An 18,889-nucleotide genomic window follows, 5' to 3' on the forward strand; every position below is an offset into this window, starting at 1 on the left:
GCAATGAATTTATGTAGTAAATACAGAAGATGCAAGAGTGGGCAGTGGCATTCTTGCTGGATGTTCTTGTTGCTGTTCAAGAGTCTTCCAGAGTGCATCACTGCTTATGGAATGGAACATTTCTTAGTCGTTTTCTGGTTTATTTAAGTCTGTTCTTGCATCTGTAAGTCTGTTAGTTGCCATAGCAATTTTTGTTTAATCATGCTCCCAACTGATAGGACCAAAAAAGAAGAGAACATAGGGAGTACATTTTAGGGAGGTCAGGAATACTGGTTATCTACCTGCTGATTTTTTTTTAAAAAGTAATTACCACTGGTATTTCTGAAGCAAAATTAATAGTCCTTCATATTTCAGTTTGGTCTATGAGGAATGCTCTGATCAGATGTAGATTTAAGAGCTCTGAAAGATTTTTCAGCCATGGATTAGACCTGAGTGGCCAAAGAAAGACGTGAAGTCAAAGATGAAAGGTCTCTCTGAGATGATGGCAGTGACTCCTGGCTCACTTGTGAAATACCACATAGATCTTGAACTGTGGCAGGTTCCCTTTAGGTATATTACAGTGTTTTATGTACCTTGGCTTGTAAGTTAAATCAGTTGAGAACCTAATGCACAATCAGATAAACATCTCTGCTTTGGAGCTGACAACATCTGTCCTTTGCCTTGTGCAGATAGCTGTGGTGTTTGGCTCTCTGGTATTCACCTACCAACCACATACCTGTCACAGCCCATAGTCCCTCTATAACTCTGTTCCTTATGTTTAAATGGGTTAATGAAAACTGCCTGCACAGAGATTGCATGAGGAAATGTGTTTGGTTTTGGTATCTTGAGATTTTTACAGTGATGGGAACAAGAAATGTATGTAGGTTTATCCTGGAACAGGCAAAGGCCTTTATTCCTCAAAATCTGCTTTTTCTCTTGGTAATTGTATAAAGACAAAATGATAAAAATGAGTAGAATTTGTGTGATGTAATGTTACTGATACATCCTAAATAATTCTTGAAAATTAATGCTTTTTATGTTTGCTAGTCTAGTTGTTTTATAGCTTAGAAATCAATAATAAAAGTGTATTCAGTGTGTATTTAATGGCATTGGAGTTGTGGATGTGCCACTTTCATCTCTGTCTCTGAATTGCCTAAAGATATTGATCAGTGTCAGCAATACAGATTTTAGAGGATGGAATATTTATCCTGTTTTTTCCTGAACTTTGATTTCTGTGAATTGCTGCTAACTTACGTGTATTTTATTACCCACATTGGCCTAGCAATTAGTAACCAGTATAGTAGTCACTGGAAAAAAAACCAATAATTTTATTACAACCATTTGACCTGGTTTCTGTCTCTGTATCAAATAATAGTAATCAGAATTCACTTTGAACAGAACAAACACAGATTTTTAGTAGAACAGAAGCTTATAGTGTTGGGTGGGGTTTTTTTGGGGGGGAGATTCAGCAAGGTAGATCAATTAAGATAAAAACTGTATGGACAATGACTGATGAGATGATAAAGTGAGAAAAGAACATGGTGAATTCTCTCAAAGTGTGAAATTGTTGCTGCTGAGCTATTCTTTGAAATGTTTTAACAAAAAAACCCACCCCAAACCCCAAAGAACTAACTATCTCACATTTGTTTCATTCTGATTCATAGAAAATTTCACCTTGGGTAGGTTTACGCAAGATCAACATCTCCTACTGGGGATGGGATGACATGTCTCCTTTTACAAATACAACTCTGCAGTGGCTTCCTGGAGAGCCAAATGACTCTGGCTTCTGTGCATATCTAGAAAGAGCAGAGGTGGCAGGTCTGAAAGCGAATCCGTGCACTGCAATGGCAGATGGTCTTGTGTGTGAAAAACCTGTCGGTAAGCAATCTCTTGTACTCAGTTACTGTTACTGTCATGATTAGCAAGCTGTTTGGGTTTTCATTTGGCTAAGAGGGACTTTTGGACAATTTGGATTAAATAATTTCAAAAAATAAAAAAGTAAATTTTTCTTTGTAAAATAGGGAGCTTTAATCTAGAAAACAAATAATATTCCTAAAGCAGCAAATATTAATTTGTGATTTAGTTTACATAGCTTAGTTTGCATTACACCAGAAGTCTTATGTTGTCTCTAAATCAGTAGTAGTCAGTGACAACAGTGATTGTAGCATGAAAGTGTCTGTGGAGGCATTCAACAAAGCTGATGTTTTCTTTCTGAATCTTGCTGAACTTCAATGAATATTTTAATGGTCTAAAAGGCTGACAAAACCAAAATTCTTGTTTCCATCTTTTGGCTTTGTTTGTGTGTAAAGATTATTGTGGCAAGTAGCCACATGAGAGTTCAAATTAGCATTTTCATGCTCCAGTTGTCCTATGTTTCTCTTCATAGCTGTGAGGTTGAGCACATGAAGTTCTTTAAATTTCCCGTTCAGATTTATTTTGTGCATTGTCTGTGCAAAACTGGAAAATAGCTGCATTGTTGGTGTGTTGGGAGCACGGCCTATCAATCTAATGGTTTTGCTGTGAAATTGTCAGAGTTGTTAACCTGCAAAACCAAAGCATGATCTTACCGATCCTTTATTTTCTTATAAGCAATTCCAAATAGTAATATAATTGCAAAGTATATATTGTACACTTGTTGCTATTGCCATCTATATTTCCTAAAAAATTAATCTTTCACAGTGTTCTTAATTTTGAGTTAATAGTTAATTATTTACCAGATGTTTCTCAGAATAGTAAAAGATATAGTCACAACGGAAGAAACATCTCAAAATGTAAAGCATACACTAGGTGGAACACAAATGACGTTATTAAGATGCAGTATTTTACAATTAGATCAACATATGCATCTGTGACTAGTGTCTTGTTTTAGTTTTTTTTGATCTTGAGGTGCTTCAAAACTGTAGAAGTCAAAGTACTTCGGCCTTATGAGAATACTTTTATAGTTCAGCTGATTTTTGTTAGTTTTTTCTTTGTATTTTTTACTAATTGCAAACCACAGCTTGAATACGTACATAGTAGGTCAAATCCAGGAACAGCCTTGGTTAGGTGATTTGGCGTACTATATTAGCAGATGAAGAATGGCTTGAAAACTTCGCTTGTATTGAATATGAGTCAATAATATACAAAAACATGGCAATACATAGGAAGGCTTAATCCCAGTGTTTCACAAGGTGCTTCTGTATGGAAAATATAATGCTATCTATACTTTTGTGTTCCTACCAAAGAATTACTATACTCTTGTTCTTGTACACTTTACAGTTTTATTTGAAATCAAAGCAAAAATCAGGAGTTAGGGTATACAAGCTCTTTTTGTGTGTTACAACTTTTTGAGATGGCATACACCACTAACCTAGTCAAAATGTCATCTCTAGTAGAGAAAAACAAATAAAACCCAAAAACCAACCAACAAAAAACCCCCCAACCAAATCTGTTTTGCATTGAACGATGTTTCTTTTGTTACTTTCCCTTTGGATTCTAGTGACTTTCATATGGACACTATAAGGCAAAATTTTAGGGGATCAGTCGTAAGTAGAATATTTGTTGCTTGTACACTGTTAAACTAATGAGAACAATAGACCCAGAACTCTACTGTACTTGCTATAGAAGCTTGAGACTTACTTTATGTCATGTATGTGGTAGTAACTAAGCTGATGTTACCAGGCAATGAATATTAAACTTACTATTTTGGTATATAGATAAAATTGCTGTGAAAATTTTTAAATGGACTCTTTTAGAGCTCTAGTATGACTTATGCTGAGTATTAATAATTTTTGTAAAATATTATTGTATTTATATACTGCACTGTAAGTGTGGACTAAATTGTTTATAGCTAGTTAAGGAAGCAACCACATTCACTTTAACAAGGATTTTTCTAATGGAACATATGATTAAAGAAAAAGGAGATTGCACTTATGTTCAAAATTATAAATGTTTGTGGTTCTTTTCCAGTTAGTCCCAACCAGAATGCCAGACCCTGCAAAAAGCCATGCTCCCTGCGAACAACATGTTCTAACTGCACGAGTAATGGTATGGAATGTATGTGGTGTAGCAGTACAAAACGATGCGTTGACTCAAACGCTTATATAATCTCCTTCCCATATGGACAGTGTCTAGAATGGCAAACTGCCACATGCTCCCGTGAGTATCTTAATGAACGTTCATTCTATTAAATATACCACTGTATTTTTTCCACTCAAAAGAGCATCTGTATGAATAGGATTCAGCACGTTCACTAAAGATAAAAATAATTTCAGATGAATCAACTTATATAGCTACTAATGTGAGCTGTCAGTACTGTGTATTTTCTAGATACAGATAAAATATTGGTAATTTTTTTATGATGAAACATATTTAGTCTGTTAAAACAGATAGTAAAAAGTGTTTATTATTTTCAGATAAAGAAAAAATACCATGGTTATTTGTGCGACCAGCATTAGTGTGTCAAATAATGGCCATGAGTTGGAACAACATACTGTTAAAATTAGAGAAATAATATGCAGACTTTAGACTTATACCACATCTAGTTAGTAAAAAAAGGAGATGAGCTGAATTCAGAGTTTTTAAGATTCTGGTTTATTTTGTCAGTAGATTCAAAGAAGAACATTTTCCTAGCATGCAAAGTTAAAAACAAGGCAGGTGAGTTCTGTGTCAAGCAGCGAAAGTACTCCCCAGATGTTCCCCTTTGGAAGCACATTTCATCAGAAATTGATACAATGCCTCTCTAGGTGAATAAGAAACCTACTCAGTGTACCTTTCAGTATAGCATTCAGCAGAAGCTAGTTCTTCCCAAGTCCGTAGTGACTGGACCTTGTTGAGTTCAGCACCATGCAGTTCCAGTGTATATTGGTGCCATAATTCACATAGATGCTGCCTGGTGCCTTAGATTCTTGTCTCAGTCATGGTTTACTTAGAAAAATTCCTCGGTTGCCATCCTACAGAAGACTGGTTCTTAGTATTTTTACTGTCCTTCAAGATTTGATTACAATATTTCCTACCTGTAAAGGACTCCAATCCAAACAATATATAGGGCTTCTAAAGGGTACCGTTGAACTCTCATTATTGCTCTTCTCTGCGAGAGTGTTTTTCTAGTTACTTGCGACTTCCTTTCCCTCTCTAAGGGTCTTTTGGTATCAGCATCTCTGGAACATTCTATTTCTGGATATGTTGTGGCAGGATTGATGATGATGTCCAACAAGAAGCAACTTGCTTTAGGGTCATAATTAGGTCATGATTCCATTTAATAGATTATTTAAAAAAAACCCCAAACAAACCACCAACTAAAACGCAAAACAAAAAACCTCCTTGCATTAATATTGTATTCCATGTAATAAAGCTCAAAACTGCTCTGGACTGAGGACCTGCGGACAGTGTTTGGAACAGCCTGGGTGTGGATGGTGTAACGATCCCAGTAACACTGGAAAAGGGCAATGTTTGGAAGGATCATCAAGAGGCCCAATGAAGCCTGCTGGCATGCACTCTAATGAAATGGTGCTTGATGCTAGTCTTTGTCCAAAAGAGAAAAATTATGAGTGGTCTTTTATCCAGTGTCCAGGTAAGGTCTGCTTCCATTCTTTCTTATGTATGAAATAAGAGATGTTTCTCTGTTAAAGCATGCCAAATTAACATAATTATTTTGAGTAATAGAAATAACACTTGCACAAGAGATTTGTTTTTCTAAAATATTTCCTAAATACATAGTTTGTTAGTCTCTGTCTACTGAATACAAATGTGCTCACTGTCATGCAGGTTCACATGAGAAATTTAATGCAAATAGTTTAACCGAAATTACCATTTATTTTCACCCATCCCATCCTTCTACTTTTTCAAATCCAATTACGTGGATTTTGCTTCAGCTTCAGCTTTTGCTTTCTTCTGGCTTCTGTATCCATCAAAGACAAGTGGGGAGAAATTATCTATAGGCAACTGCTGATGGCCAGGAGCAGGGACTTCCTGCGTCCCTGCTGTTCATGCAAAAGTCTCCTGGCTGTGAGAATGGAGGGGCTACCAAATATCTGAGCTGTGCCTCCAGTCTACCTTTTAGACATTTTGAGTAAATAGAATGTATGCTTTTATAATCTTCAAGAGAATCTCTGAAGTCTAAATTTAAGCCATACCAATCTGATTATAGTATTTTAATTTTTAAGTTCATTGGAAAAGTAAGGAAGACATCAGGTACTTTAAGACAGTGGAAGCTGAGCTGGTACAGCCTCCTGTATGGAAATACTCAAATCCTGAAAGCTGTGTCGTTGCAGTGGTGTAGTAATGCAGGAAAATGAAAAGCACACTGGGGAGTTGGACAGACCTCCATTGGTAATTTATAATAAATAGTACATTTCAAGACAGCTTGAAAACTTTTTGTAGAATAAATGGTGTAATTGTGCTAAAGTTATTTTTCCAGCAATTGTTCCTATTGCTGATAAATTTGGAAGCTGGAGCTTCTCTAGGATCAAAACTTTTATGGGTACATGCAGCTATGTTTGTTTTCTCTCCTGGGTACTTTTTTTTATCAGTGTATTCTGTGTGTGTGTATGCACATAAATGTGAGTTTTTATATATATTTATATGTAAGTGTGTGTATCATTGTATTATTTAGCAGGCAGAATCTCTGAAGACAATTTTGTTTTGGTAACTTTTTAAAAATACATAGGTAAAGAGTAGATTTTTTTTTTAAGTTTTAGAATAATAAAGTGAAATGTAAAACCAAGTGAACACTGTCAAATGTTCTAAGTTAAAACCAAAAAAACTCCAAACCATCTAATACCATTTCCTGAGCAAAGAAGCCTGTAGTAAATTTCTGGAAACAATAGAATGACATTACATTGTATGGAAACTTCAGTACTTAGTCTGTATGTTAAAATACAGACTATGCTGATAAATGCATTGTTAGACTTTCACTGCAATACATAGTATCTACCACTGGTGAAACTGTAATGGATATATATATATTGCTTGTCTAAAATGTTTGAGTTTGAAGTTTTCATCACCTTATTTGTTTAATATTTATTCTTCATGGATAAAATTCTGTATTTACTGTATGTTCTGACCAAGAATTCACTGAAGTTCCACTTTATTTTAAAAACCCACTAGTTTTACGAGTTTGGGGCAAATCCTACAGAAGTCATAGAATTAAAATTTCAATTGATGTGAAATTTCATTTTGATTGCTATCGGATGTAGGTTTTGTTCCTAAGCTTTTGTTTTCGTTTTCTTAAAATAGTATCTGTAATGGATTATACTAACACAGTTTATTATTCTTAGCACAGCAATCATTTGATGTACTTGAAATAAGATAGAATTGATACTAAATGTATATAAACTTACTGAACAGTTTGTTGTTTGGATGAAAATAAAAATAAATAGGTTATAACATATACTTTGAAGATTGTTCTGCCACATTGATGAGTAGTTGGCTAAACCATTCATGTATGCACTTAGTTTTTCTTGTAGTTCATATCCATGCTCTTTAGTGTGCCTCTGGGCAATTATGTTGTTGATAAGTATTGTAAACTCATTCTCATTTTCTGTTTGTTCAAATTTTTAAAACTAGTATTCAACAGGTAGGATAAAAAATTGTTTCTTTTTGTTACTGGTCATTTTGAAATCAATATTCCTCAAAACAGCTGTCATAATATTTCTTTTGATATGAATACATTTTTATTTTTTCATCAGATTTGTATTTGTAACAACTAATATTATAAATAAAATTGCAAATATCTTATATTAAAAAAAAAGAAGGAAAATAAATAGTACTGGGATTTACTCTCACAAGAAGAGCAGTTTAGGTAGAATGCAAGCCCAAGTTTGTCTTTAAAGCCTAAATTTCTCCTCTGAAAAACGGTGTGAATCGATTCTAACTAGTTTGTTTAAAACTGTTTGAAGTATCTTTACACTAGATCCAGACTGTAATGCAGACATGCTTTTTATATATTTTTCCTAGTATTAAGTATTTCTCAAAACTATAATTATCAACATTTGTCAGCATCACCAACCATTTCAACACAGAGGTCAAAAGCAAATTAGACATATTAATTGCTTATCTTCAGGGCAGCCCCACTGAAGATTCAGCTAAATTACATTTGTATATGTGAGGAAAATTACTCTGTTGCTGCCAGTGATGTACATTAAAATCACTTAAGGAAAAAATGACTACTTAAAATTTAACTCCTAGTTCTTATTTAAATGATCGTTACAGCATCTCATGATTTTAACTTTTTTTAATTATTTAATACTGCTGTCTCCAGTTTGATTGCACTCATCTGCATCACAGAAAGTTCTTGAATTGTGCAGTTCTGGCTTTTCACTTTTCTCAATGAGATACATATTAGGAAAATCAGCAAATATATAATATCATTTTTAAATGGTGTGTCATGTCAATTGTAGATTGTATTGGTTCTTATATATATATTTTTGAATTTGATTTAAAATCCCTTCCGTTTCTTTGCTTTAACAAAATGTAAGAATTAAGAGCTATTATATGTGACCAGATAATATTATGACTTGCAGCAAACTAAAATTCACAATAAAAAACCTCATTAATTAAGGTTGCTTTCATTTATCCTTTAAATAACACCAAAATTAAGAAATAGAAAGACTAGAAAATTTATAAATCAGTGACCTACTATTGGAGAATGTCAGAATGAAACATTTTCCCTACCTTATGATACAGTCTTAATTAGGCAATCTTACTTTACTTTAATAGAACACCTATTTAATGGGCTATCTGTTTTTACTTTTGGTTTATTGGGTTGCATTTTTTTTATTAACATTTGCTTTAAGTCATTTAATGTGTAAGACATACAAACGAAACCCAAAATGGGGCTGCAATTCATGGCATTTTCGTGTAGCTTTTTCTGAGAAAGGCAACAGTGCAGAACAGCAAACTGCCTGGAGGAAGACACTACAAAGTTGTCTAAAAAGCAAGTATTCTTAGGAAGAAGAAAACTTGTAATTTCTAACGAGATTTATTCAAGACAGTGAGAAAACTTCTTGTTTAGTAGTACAGAAATGGTTGATACTTGTTTACAAGATTCTGTAGGCATAGCTACAGAAAAAGGAAGAGATTGTAAACTTGGGAGGTTTAATGGTTTATGAGCCAAGCCTGGCAATGACTGTAAATGTATTAAGTTACTAAATTCTAAAACAGCTCTGAAAACTTTTAAGTCATGCAGTGAGAATCTCTTCCCCCCCCCCCCCCAACAAAGACACCCATCACTGTGACATTTAGATTAAGAATCCAAATAAAAAATAAGCAGAATGATGTTACTGAGATAGCTGTCCTCTGCTGAGTCTTACTCACCCTTTGCCAGTAAGGGATCGACAGGTTTGACGTAGTTTGACATTTGACAAGCTGCTGTAATGACAGATTGCTAATCTGCTGAGCACTATGAGCTCTGAGGTGCCACTCTATAGAGCGGTCATCCTTCAAAACCTCTTGGTCGTTCAGCCAAGTCCTGGCAGCAGGATCAACAATTCTGGCAGAATTCACATTGTGATTTTGCTGCAATAGTGATCAGTACTTTCTGAGTTTCTCCAAAACATGGAGCACTGGAGAGGAGGTGTAGTACAAGATCAGTGGTTTGTAGCGTTGTTGTTTGACAAAAAGAAATGTTATGCTTTTAGGGTCAGATGTAAAAAATTTATGTCAATAGGAGTCCAGTTTTTTTACTTTCACCAAAGTCAACCGTAGTGAGGAGGGACTGGAGATGTTTGATGTGGTCCTGATGTCCTTAAATCCCCTTAGTGTGTCAAAGCTAATGGGGGGATCAGAACTGTTAAAAATAAGATGATATTTTGGTTTTCTTTTTTTTGTAAGTTCTCTCTCCCCAGTAGATTTGAGTTTGAGTATGTTGTTCATGTTCTCCATCACAGTAGCCGTTCAAATGCTTCACAACAGATTGCATGTAGGTATGAAGGTTTTCATTTGGTCTCAGTTGGTGACTTGCTGCCTCTTGACCGGTTTATTAAGTGACTGGGCAGCATTTTAAAGCTATGAGGACTGGAATCAGTCATTCACAATGGCAAAAAAGATTTTCTCACACACCTTAAACTCACATGTCACTCCATAGTCAACTTCTGTGGTCTTCTGTGTGAATTTATGTCTTGTCACTATGCTATTTTGAAGAGGTTGTGTCAAACTACAAATATACATGCTGGTCATTAGTCAGGATTACATTCTACTGCAATTTTGTAATCATGTAGGAATGATTTTGTTCCCAAGAGCAATTTAGTAATGGCTTTTTAAATGTTATATTCTAGCTTGCCAGTGTAATGGCCACAGCACCTGCATCAACAGTAATGTCTGTGATCAATGTAGAAACTTAACAACAGGAAAACAATGTGAAACGTGCATGCCAGGATATTATGGGGATCCCACAAATGGAGGACAGTGTACAGGTAAGTCATCCTGCTGGGAGGAAAAAAAAAAATTGAAACGACATTTTATGTAATATGAATTTAACTTTTTAAATGTAACATGAAATTAACTCTTCCTTAAAGGTTAAATGTTTATTTGGTAATACGGATGAGTTGATCAGCTAAGTTAATGATTCAAAATCAGATTAATATTTTTAAGAGAAACTTTGCATTCAGAATCCTAATTTTGCAGTTGTCTGGATTCTCTAAGAACAAGATGGTAATTTAAAGATGCTCTCCCAGTTAGGGAAAGGAGGAGAAAGAAACTGTCTTGTGGGAGCAACACCTTAAATCCTGGTATTTCAGAGAGGCATCACTTCATTCCACGTAAACAATCCTCTTAAAAGCAGTGAGAAGGTACTTATAAATGAAGTTCAGTACCTACCATAATGTCTGATAGCACTGATTTGTATAAGTGTGTGATGCTAGTGGAAAAGTTCGTCTGCATTTAACAGACCAACAAGTCTTATTCATGTATAGTTTAAACAGAAAAGCCTGGTACACTGAGGATTGTAAGGTACCCTAACCTATTCAATCTGTTTATTATGTAATTGCTGCATTGGAGGATTCTCGTTGAAGTGAAAGAGAGAATGAAGTCTAATAATCCAGATGGTTTTTGTATATTGCTGTAGGGCTGCTTTTTTCCTTGCATGGGTTATTTTAAAGTTGACAGTAACTCCTTCCCTTAAAATTAAATGGGGGAAAGGGGGATATATTCAATATGAAAAGTCATTAAGGTAGTTGAGATTGAATCTAGGAGGGTGCTAGAAAGTTTTGTCCCATGACTTTTTCTTCTCTATTACTGATGTTTCTTTAACTGGACCTTTGTTTCTCAAGGAATATTTATTCATTTAAAGGGTTCACTTGTTCCTCAGCACTTTAATATGCAGTAGTCAATGCATAAAGCTCCACATCTGGTAAACGCAAGCATAATATGTAGAAAGTGTGTTCAAGGGGATGGAAAGATTAATGTCTACCCCTATTGACAATTGTACATTTTGCTGGTGCTTTATGATCCTTTAAATAATTCTTAATAGTTCTCTTATTTCATGAAGTTGACAAAATATTCTTTTGCTGTCTATATCACCTTTATGGCAAAATGATGTATTAATATAGTTTTTATTTTTCAGGGATACATTAGCTATCAACCAAATAAGCGTTCCATCACCTTTAGTGAATTATGTGTAGTGCAATAATGGCTAAAATCAATTTATAAGACCAGTAAAATTATAAATTTTATGACTTGTTTTTTCAGTCCTAGTCTGTAAGAGTACATATTTTTATTGGTAGACATGATTTTAACAGGAGCTATTTAGAGTAAGGAATGCTTTAAAAAATAAAGATGATAATTATTTTGAGGCTTTATCTGCATTGGTGTATTATATTTTGTAATACAGAGCCCATAAATCTGTTTAAGTCCTTAAGACATTTTGATGAATGTAGTCATTATGAACTGTTAGATTTTCTTCAGTATCATGATTTTTGTTCCTGTGGTAGAGGTGCCCAAATTGTGGGCCAGGGATTTCTGCAGGAAAAAAAACCACAGCGATCCATAGATAAGTCAAATCAATTTTACTTGGATTTAAGAGGATTTTGGAACCATAGTTGAGATCAGGCAGTGTACAAATATAAAGTAAGAAAGAGATGGTTCTATTTTTAATTTTTTTTCTCCTTCATTCTGGTAATGCTTTTGGTAACACAGAAAAAAACCGAAACTAGCTGCAAATTAAAACTATAATTAAAGTAAAAGCATAAGGAAAAAATATGAGTGGAAGAAAGGGCAACCCGGTCAGAAGCTGAACTTAAGTTTGACTGAAATAATTAGAAAATGAGCCAGGAAATGGCATGGAATAGCCATCAAAGAAAAAAAAAATCATGAAGAACTGAAAAAAAAAATCAGTCATCCTCATAGTCCTTTCCTGTGTCACTTCGCTGCTGTCAGCCGAGTTTCTGGCTGGACCCTACCAACGTTTCTTTTCTACTAACACTCATCCTTCTGTACGAGGTTTGAGACTGCCTGAGCACACGGTGCATTTTTTTCCTCAGAGCTCCTGAGTTATTTATTTGAGGATCCAGACTGAAAATTTTTTTTAAAGGAATGAGAAGATAATGATGTAACTCTTAAAGTACATCTGTAATACTCCAATATTCGTTATATAACAAGTTGCTATAGTTACAAGGGTGTAACTTGGTTATGAATTGGAGCGCAGTTGAAGCTGGGAAAAGAGGTTGTACTCGATCTCTACCGCTGGGAGGCAAAGTGGTGTACACTAGGAGAAAAAGTAAGAATTATCCTCTTAACATACTCATGACATATTACATAAAATAATTTTTTTCCCAGTGTCCTGACAAAAGTACTTATGTATTCAGTACATATATTATCTGTTCTGCTGCTGTGATACATATAGGTAAAATCTGACCTCCCAACTTAGTTAGACTATTGGTGATACAGATTACAAAGATTTGCAAGAAAAACTTCCTTTTCTTTTATAGGCTGGATTAGCCTTTGTTGTTCCTTAGATCCCTGATGATCTTGAAAGAAAGGAGAAGGAGATGCATAGCAAGTCTTTCAGTCCTTGGAAAACTTTATTTTTTCCCTAACTATGCCAATCCTTTCCTAAATCATTTCTGTTTATACTTCTAGGAGGTCATTCAAAAAGTTCAGAAAGAAGCTGACTGTCCACCCTGAGTGATCAATTCTGTTCTGACCTTTGTCTGGGGATGGAAAACTCTGTACAAATATAACTATTTTCCTTATTCTACTCTGGGAATAATGATGCCTTTACACTATCAGATAACTGATACATTCATAGTGGTATTGCATAGTGTTATGCTATGAAATTACTACGGGATGAGTAACAGTTGTTATAGGAAAAAGATATAATTCATGTTTCAGAAGGTTTTGAATAGTTGTGATTGAAGAATGGATAAAAAAAATTGACTTTTCTGGATTTTCACTACTATGATTGCTGACATTTCAATAGCTTTAAAACAAACCTAAGGACTCACTTTGCATCCTGATATGGTGCAGGCTTAGTAGATGTGACAAAGCTAAAAAGAAGGACAAAGAAAAGATGGAGGCATAATAACAGACTTTAAATTTGCGAAAGGAAACAGAAAAGAGAGAATGATGATAAAGTGCCTTCCCCCAAGCCCTCACTTTGGCTGAGGAAGAAGTAATGGGATTAGGTTGCAACAAGAAAGATTAAGGTGGAATACAAGGAAAACCTTCTACTGGTTAAACTGTGAAATAGATTGCCTAAAGACATTATGAAATCTGCATTATCACCTACACTATATTTTTAAAATTTTCAAACTTCTCTAACTTTGGAAAAGGGCAGCGGACTAGCTGATTCCACATGTTCTTCTCCAGTCCTAATTTTCAAAAAATTCTTGGAGTCAGAGATGTAGAATGCAGGGAGGTATAAAGTATTCTGATTATATAAGAAAATGATCTATGTATAGCAAAATGACTATGGATATTTGCCATAGTATAAGTGCTTAATAAAGATGTTCCTACGTCTTACATATTACTTATTTTGGAATCTGTTGCGTTTTTGTTATTGTGGCATTAAAAAGATTTCCATCTAATGCAGATTTACTCTGTGATTGACCCTCGCTCTAGTTTATTTTTGTGTCCGAAGTGTGGTATGTCGGTTGTTGATGGGCAATAGTTTGACAATGATCATATTTTTTTATAATTAATTATTGTACTTTTTCTTCTTAAAAAAACATTCCTAATACCAATTATTCATTTAAATTTTGTCACTTGAAGTCTTTTTTCGATACCGACAATGAGAGTTAGAGTCTGTATTCTTGGTGTGTACATGATCTTTATATTCAGTAGTCCTAACGTGGCTTGCAGTAAAGATGTATGTACCCCTTCAATTCTTTATGACATTTCATTGTACAAATACCTAGTTTGAATTATTTTTATATTTGATTCATTGCTGCTTTCTATTAAAAAAATCAGTAATAAATTGCAAAAATCTTTTATTTTACGTTAATGAAAGTTCTGTGACTGTAATTTATTACAGTTACCTGTTCTTATACTAAAAAATGGTTTCAGGTGGTTCTTAGGTGTCTGATGTGAAACAGGTAGCCAAAATAGAAAATGAAATTAATTTGTTACCCTACATTATGATATATTTTCAGTTACACAAAAAGATTGGCATTATTTGTTGGAAATAAATGATACACAGTGCACAAATTAGTAAGTCCAGACACGGTGCGCATGCTTAAGATTTGTAAGCTAAAGCCCCTGTATGGCAAAGAAAAGTGTAAAGCGATAGTACCATCGAAGTTACCACGTAAAGTTACAGCATCCTTTTTAAGAGTTGGCACAATGTACAAGAAAATAAGAGGGAAGCCAGAGATAAATTCTGAATGTGAGGGAATAGAGCGCTCTAGCAAGCGACAGGTTTTGGGTTCCAGACCAAGCTCCGGTTCTGTTTACCCCTTTTACCTGACCGGTCTTGAGTGCAAATGCATGAGCAGCCCTGGAGTGCTAAATGCAGTGCTGTCAGTCTGTGCCAGAAATATTTAAGGAATCAAACCCTCTAGTGATCTGACAGAATAAGGCACACTCACACTCTGTATCGTGGTGAAGCTTAGATGAGAGAGATGCACAGCTCAGCCACCTTTGCTTCTGAAGCAGGTAAAGCTATCCAGATGTAGGAAACCTAGGAAGCCTTATAGTCTGAAATGTTGAAGAGCTGGAGGATATTCCAAATCACTTTGATTCATTTTTTAAATTCTGCTCAAGTCTTGAGGTACAATTTTGAAGGCATGAATATCAAAATTCAGTAATAGGAAATTCATCATTAAATATTGATGGATTTTGGAAATAAAGCAGCTCTAACTGTAGATGGGAACAGATACTGTCTTGCTGTCTTGGTGGTTTCTCTTAGTGTTATATTTTCTTCAAGGTCTTGTTCTGTCATGTACAGCGTGTCTGGGAAATATGCAACTGTTTTGTAGAAATTCTAGAAAAAGTAGAGTAAGTTGTGTACTACAGACTGCAGCATAAAGCACCAGGAGAAAACAGTATGGGAGATTGCTTGGAACAATTTTGCATCATCTTGGCAACATTTTTAGCATTATTTTCAGACTTACTAATCATCTACTTAGTTGTCAATGTTAAAAAAAAATTACTCTAGCTGCTTATCATCTTGTCATTTTCTTTATGCATGGTATTTTTTTTAAATTATTCTTAAAATGTATGAGATGCCAGGAGAGAGTTCTTTACAGTAACTTATGACACACACTGTGAAAGTATAATACATTTAATAATAAGATAACATAAGCACTTTACTGTATTGCCTTTTTTTCATAAAGTGATAACATCCCAAACAGCATTCAGTTTTCCCGTAATTGTACTCCCATTGCTGTTGCTTTTGCAGTAGGACTAAAACTGTGAGTACCAGCACAGCAGGAAAATTGTGCTTTAACATGCACTGCTCTCTTTCTGAACAGCCTTAAAAGGCATGGTGTTTAAGACACTGATGACCATTCTGTAAAAGCCTCCTACCAGATAGACTGTATGGGTGAAGTTTTTTAAAGCAAGTCTGTAGCATTTCTATTGCCATTCTCTATCATACAGTTGGATATTTTCAGTGCTAAAGGCAACAGCTTCCCCCCCCATTTGATTTGTAATCATTCTGTTTGAAAATGTGAAGTTAATTGTTTACTGGAAACATGTAATTTTTTACCAGATCTTCGAACTATTAGCAAAAGCAAACATTTCCAGTGACTGTACACCACGTGCACATCAAGTCAGTAGCATCTGCTGCAGCAAGGTCAGAGGTCTGGGTGCCTTTTTTGTTCCTCCAGTACGCAGAGTGTGAAGGACAGAATAAATCTGAGCTTTTCTGCTATTCTTCTAAAGCATCTGTGGCTGTAAGAGCATGCCTTGTGCAATGTCTGCTTCTTTTGCACATTGCGTAACTCAGTACTTTTCACATATATTTAGGTATGTGTGTGTATGTGCAAACATCTACACATACTACTCTCTGAATTTGTTCCACATGAATTTGGGCATCTACGCATTAGCCATCCAACTTACATCTACAGTAAGTGCCTCGAGATTAAAAAAAAAAAAAAAGTTAGGCATCAATAAAAGACTTAAGTTGTTAGACTAGATTTAAGGTACCTTGACTTAGGTGAAGTTGACCCCAGCAATAAAATAGTTGCCTAGATATATTTGTGATTATTTCTGTTGCTTGAAAGAAGAAAAAATAAAACTTATTAGTGACTTGTTGATACTTAAGATATATTTTCAGTAACAGGAGGAAAATCCATGATGTTCAAATCTTGCTGCTCAAAGTATGTGGTTATTCTGCTGAGTAACTGACACCTGAGATGTGGGGGTTTTGACAGAAAAGGCTGAGGATGGCAGAAGTCATTACTTCTGGTGTCTGTGAAAGAGAGACAATAGAAAGATGTTAAACTCATCATGGCAGCTAATTGAAAATGGTCTCCTTGGTTTTTACGTTTTATCTAACTTTGAAAGATGTCTACTGGGTAGATTTACTGATCGTTTTTCTCTGGCACTGTTTCTAACATTTTTACCTGTTCAGCAGTAGCAACCTTTGCAACACATTTTTGTCATGACAGTCCATGGAGGAACTGATACTGATTTCCTTCCTTCCCTGTCTCTCCAAAAGAAATACTGTTAAAAGCTACCATGGGCAATCAGTGTGTTACATATTTAAAAAAAAAAACAGTTTCATTTACAAGGAGCACATGTGCATTAGAGTGTGGTTTTTTTTTTTTGTAGACAGCACATTTAAGAAACCCCACAATTACTTTCAAGTAATCTGTAGTCTGATTTATTAGAACACAAACACCAACTTGAACAAGATTATCTATGGAAAACTAGGGGAGGTGTACTAAAGAAAGCCAATTGGAAACAGATCTACCTTTTGCTACCAAATAATTTCAAGGTGCGTGTCTGTCTTTCCCAGTTTTCTTGCTGTGTCCAAGCTGAATCAGACTCCATACAATCCACACTAGATCTTAGGAAAGTCTCTTTTTTTCCTCTCCTCCAGTTTTTTTTTTGATTCTGCTCTTTGATATAGATAGGTCTCTTCCTTTCTGAAACATCTCCTAGTTTCTACTCCTGCTTCAGGTTTTCTGCTTCTCGTCATCTTCTCTCTCAACTCTGACTACTGTTCCCAATAGTTTTTGCAAAGATTGTAATTTTCATTTGCATCCAAGGAAGAAGCAATTTCCTCTCCCATCTAAAGAGTACAAAGTAACCCATAGCACCCAGGACAATGTAAACAGGCAGTCTTTCTGCTCGCTTCCCAGCCATACTCTTAGAATATATATACAGGCATGTATATGTGTGTGTGTGTGTACACATACACAGTGCACAGTATTTGTATATTAAATGGTAATACAGCAAATTATGTAATTTCACATGTTACAGAAAGCAACCTGTCTTTTCATAACGGAAAAAGTTGATAGTGTGACAAGGAAAACAATTCAATGTTCAGTTTCTTTTTTGAACTAAAATATGCTGTTGTCTACTTAGTTGATAGAAAAGTACCTGCTAATTTCCCTTTAGACTTATTTTTCTGGGTTTCAAAAAGTTATACAAGCAATGAGGGAACAGAAAGAAGCAGTCTTAATTTTTCACTTCAACACTATCACTACGTAGCTTTTAAATTACCTGTAGTTTCGGGTGGCATAGGGCAGGTGTAGAGAAGCATCAACCTAAATATTCTGAATATAAACATTTTATGACTGTGTTTATGGCAATAAACTTAAAAGTGGAAAAAATTATTTCCCTTTATTTATTTATTTAGTAAATAACATAGCATAATGACATTATATTTGAGTTTTAGTCTCAAAACACCCGTAGGCTAATATATCATAATATTAGGAACGGTATGATGCAAACTAGGCAGATGCTGTTGGCCTGAAAAATAGTTTTTGGAAGGAGAAATAAAATCTTACATTTAAAACTTCATCAAGGGATTTTTTTCAGTAGCCTGAAATAATTTTGTTCTCTTGTGATTCAGAACTTTACAGATTCTGCAACAATCCTGGCCTTTGTAAATATTTTCAGCTAAAATGTGAATTGAAGATTCTGTCTGTCAGGGAAGTCCCACTGCTGACGGGTGTCCAAGAGACATGTTGGTTACTTTTCGGGTTGTCCCAAAATGGCTGTACAATTGAGGGATTTGTTCTGTTTAACAACACACCTAAGTATTCTAGTCATTTCTAGTTGTTGGAGGGAGTTCGTGCCAGCAGTCTGAGCAGTAGGAAAGTGATAATTGTTTGTTTTAGATGCAATTTATAGTCTGCTTTTGAAAAGGCCATTTTAGTGTGCTAATTTTTTTTTTTTTTTTTTTTTTACTGTGAGTGTGACTGAGCACTGGAACAGATTGTCCAGAGAGGTTGTGGAGCCTCCCTCCTTGGAGATATTAAAAAGCCTTCTGGATATGGTCCTGGGCAACCGGCTCTAGGTGGCCCTACCTGGGCAGGGGAGTTGG

The 18,889-nt window shown here is 35.0% G+C and overlaps 1 protein-coding gene across 2 annotated transcripts in view; it reads left to right on the forward strand.

Moving 5' to 3' along the window:
* The window catches only part of ATRNL1 (attractin like 1), a 555,427-nt gene that overhangs the window by 148,630 nt on the left and 387,908 nt on the right, over positions 1-18,889 (forward strand). For both annotated transcript variants that reach the window (XM_076339089.1, XM_076339090.1), the window contains exons 16-19: positions 1,644-1,857; positions 3,928-4,116; positions 5,312-5,530; positions 10,233-10,370. In XM_076339089.1, coding sequence (XP_076195204.1) covers positions 1,644-1,857; positions 3,928-4,116; positions 5,312-5,530; positions 10,233-10,370 — 760 coding nt within the window. The remainder of the gene's footprint in view (positions 1-1,643; positions 1,858-3,927; positions 4,117-5,311; positions 5,531-10,232; positions 10,371-18,889) is intronic.

Source organism: Aptenodytes patagonicus, chromosome 5 (assembly GCF_965638725.1).
Source record: "Aptenodytes patagonicus chromosome 5, bAptPat1.pri.cur, whole genome shotgun sequence".
In the NCBI taxonomy this organism is placed as follows: Eukaryota; Metazoa; Chordata; class Aves; order Sphenisciformes; family Spheniscidae; genus Aptenodytes; species Aptenodytes patagonicus.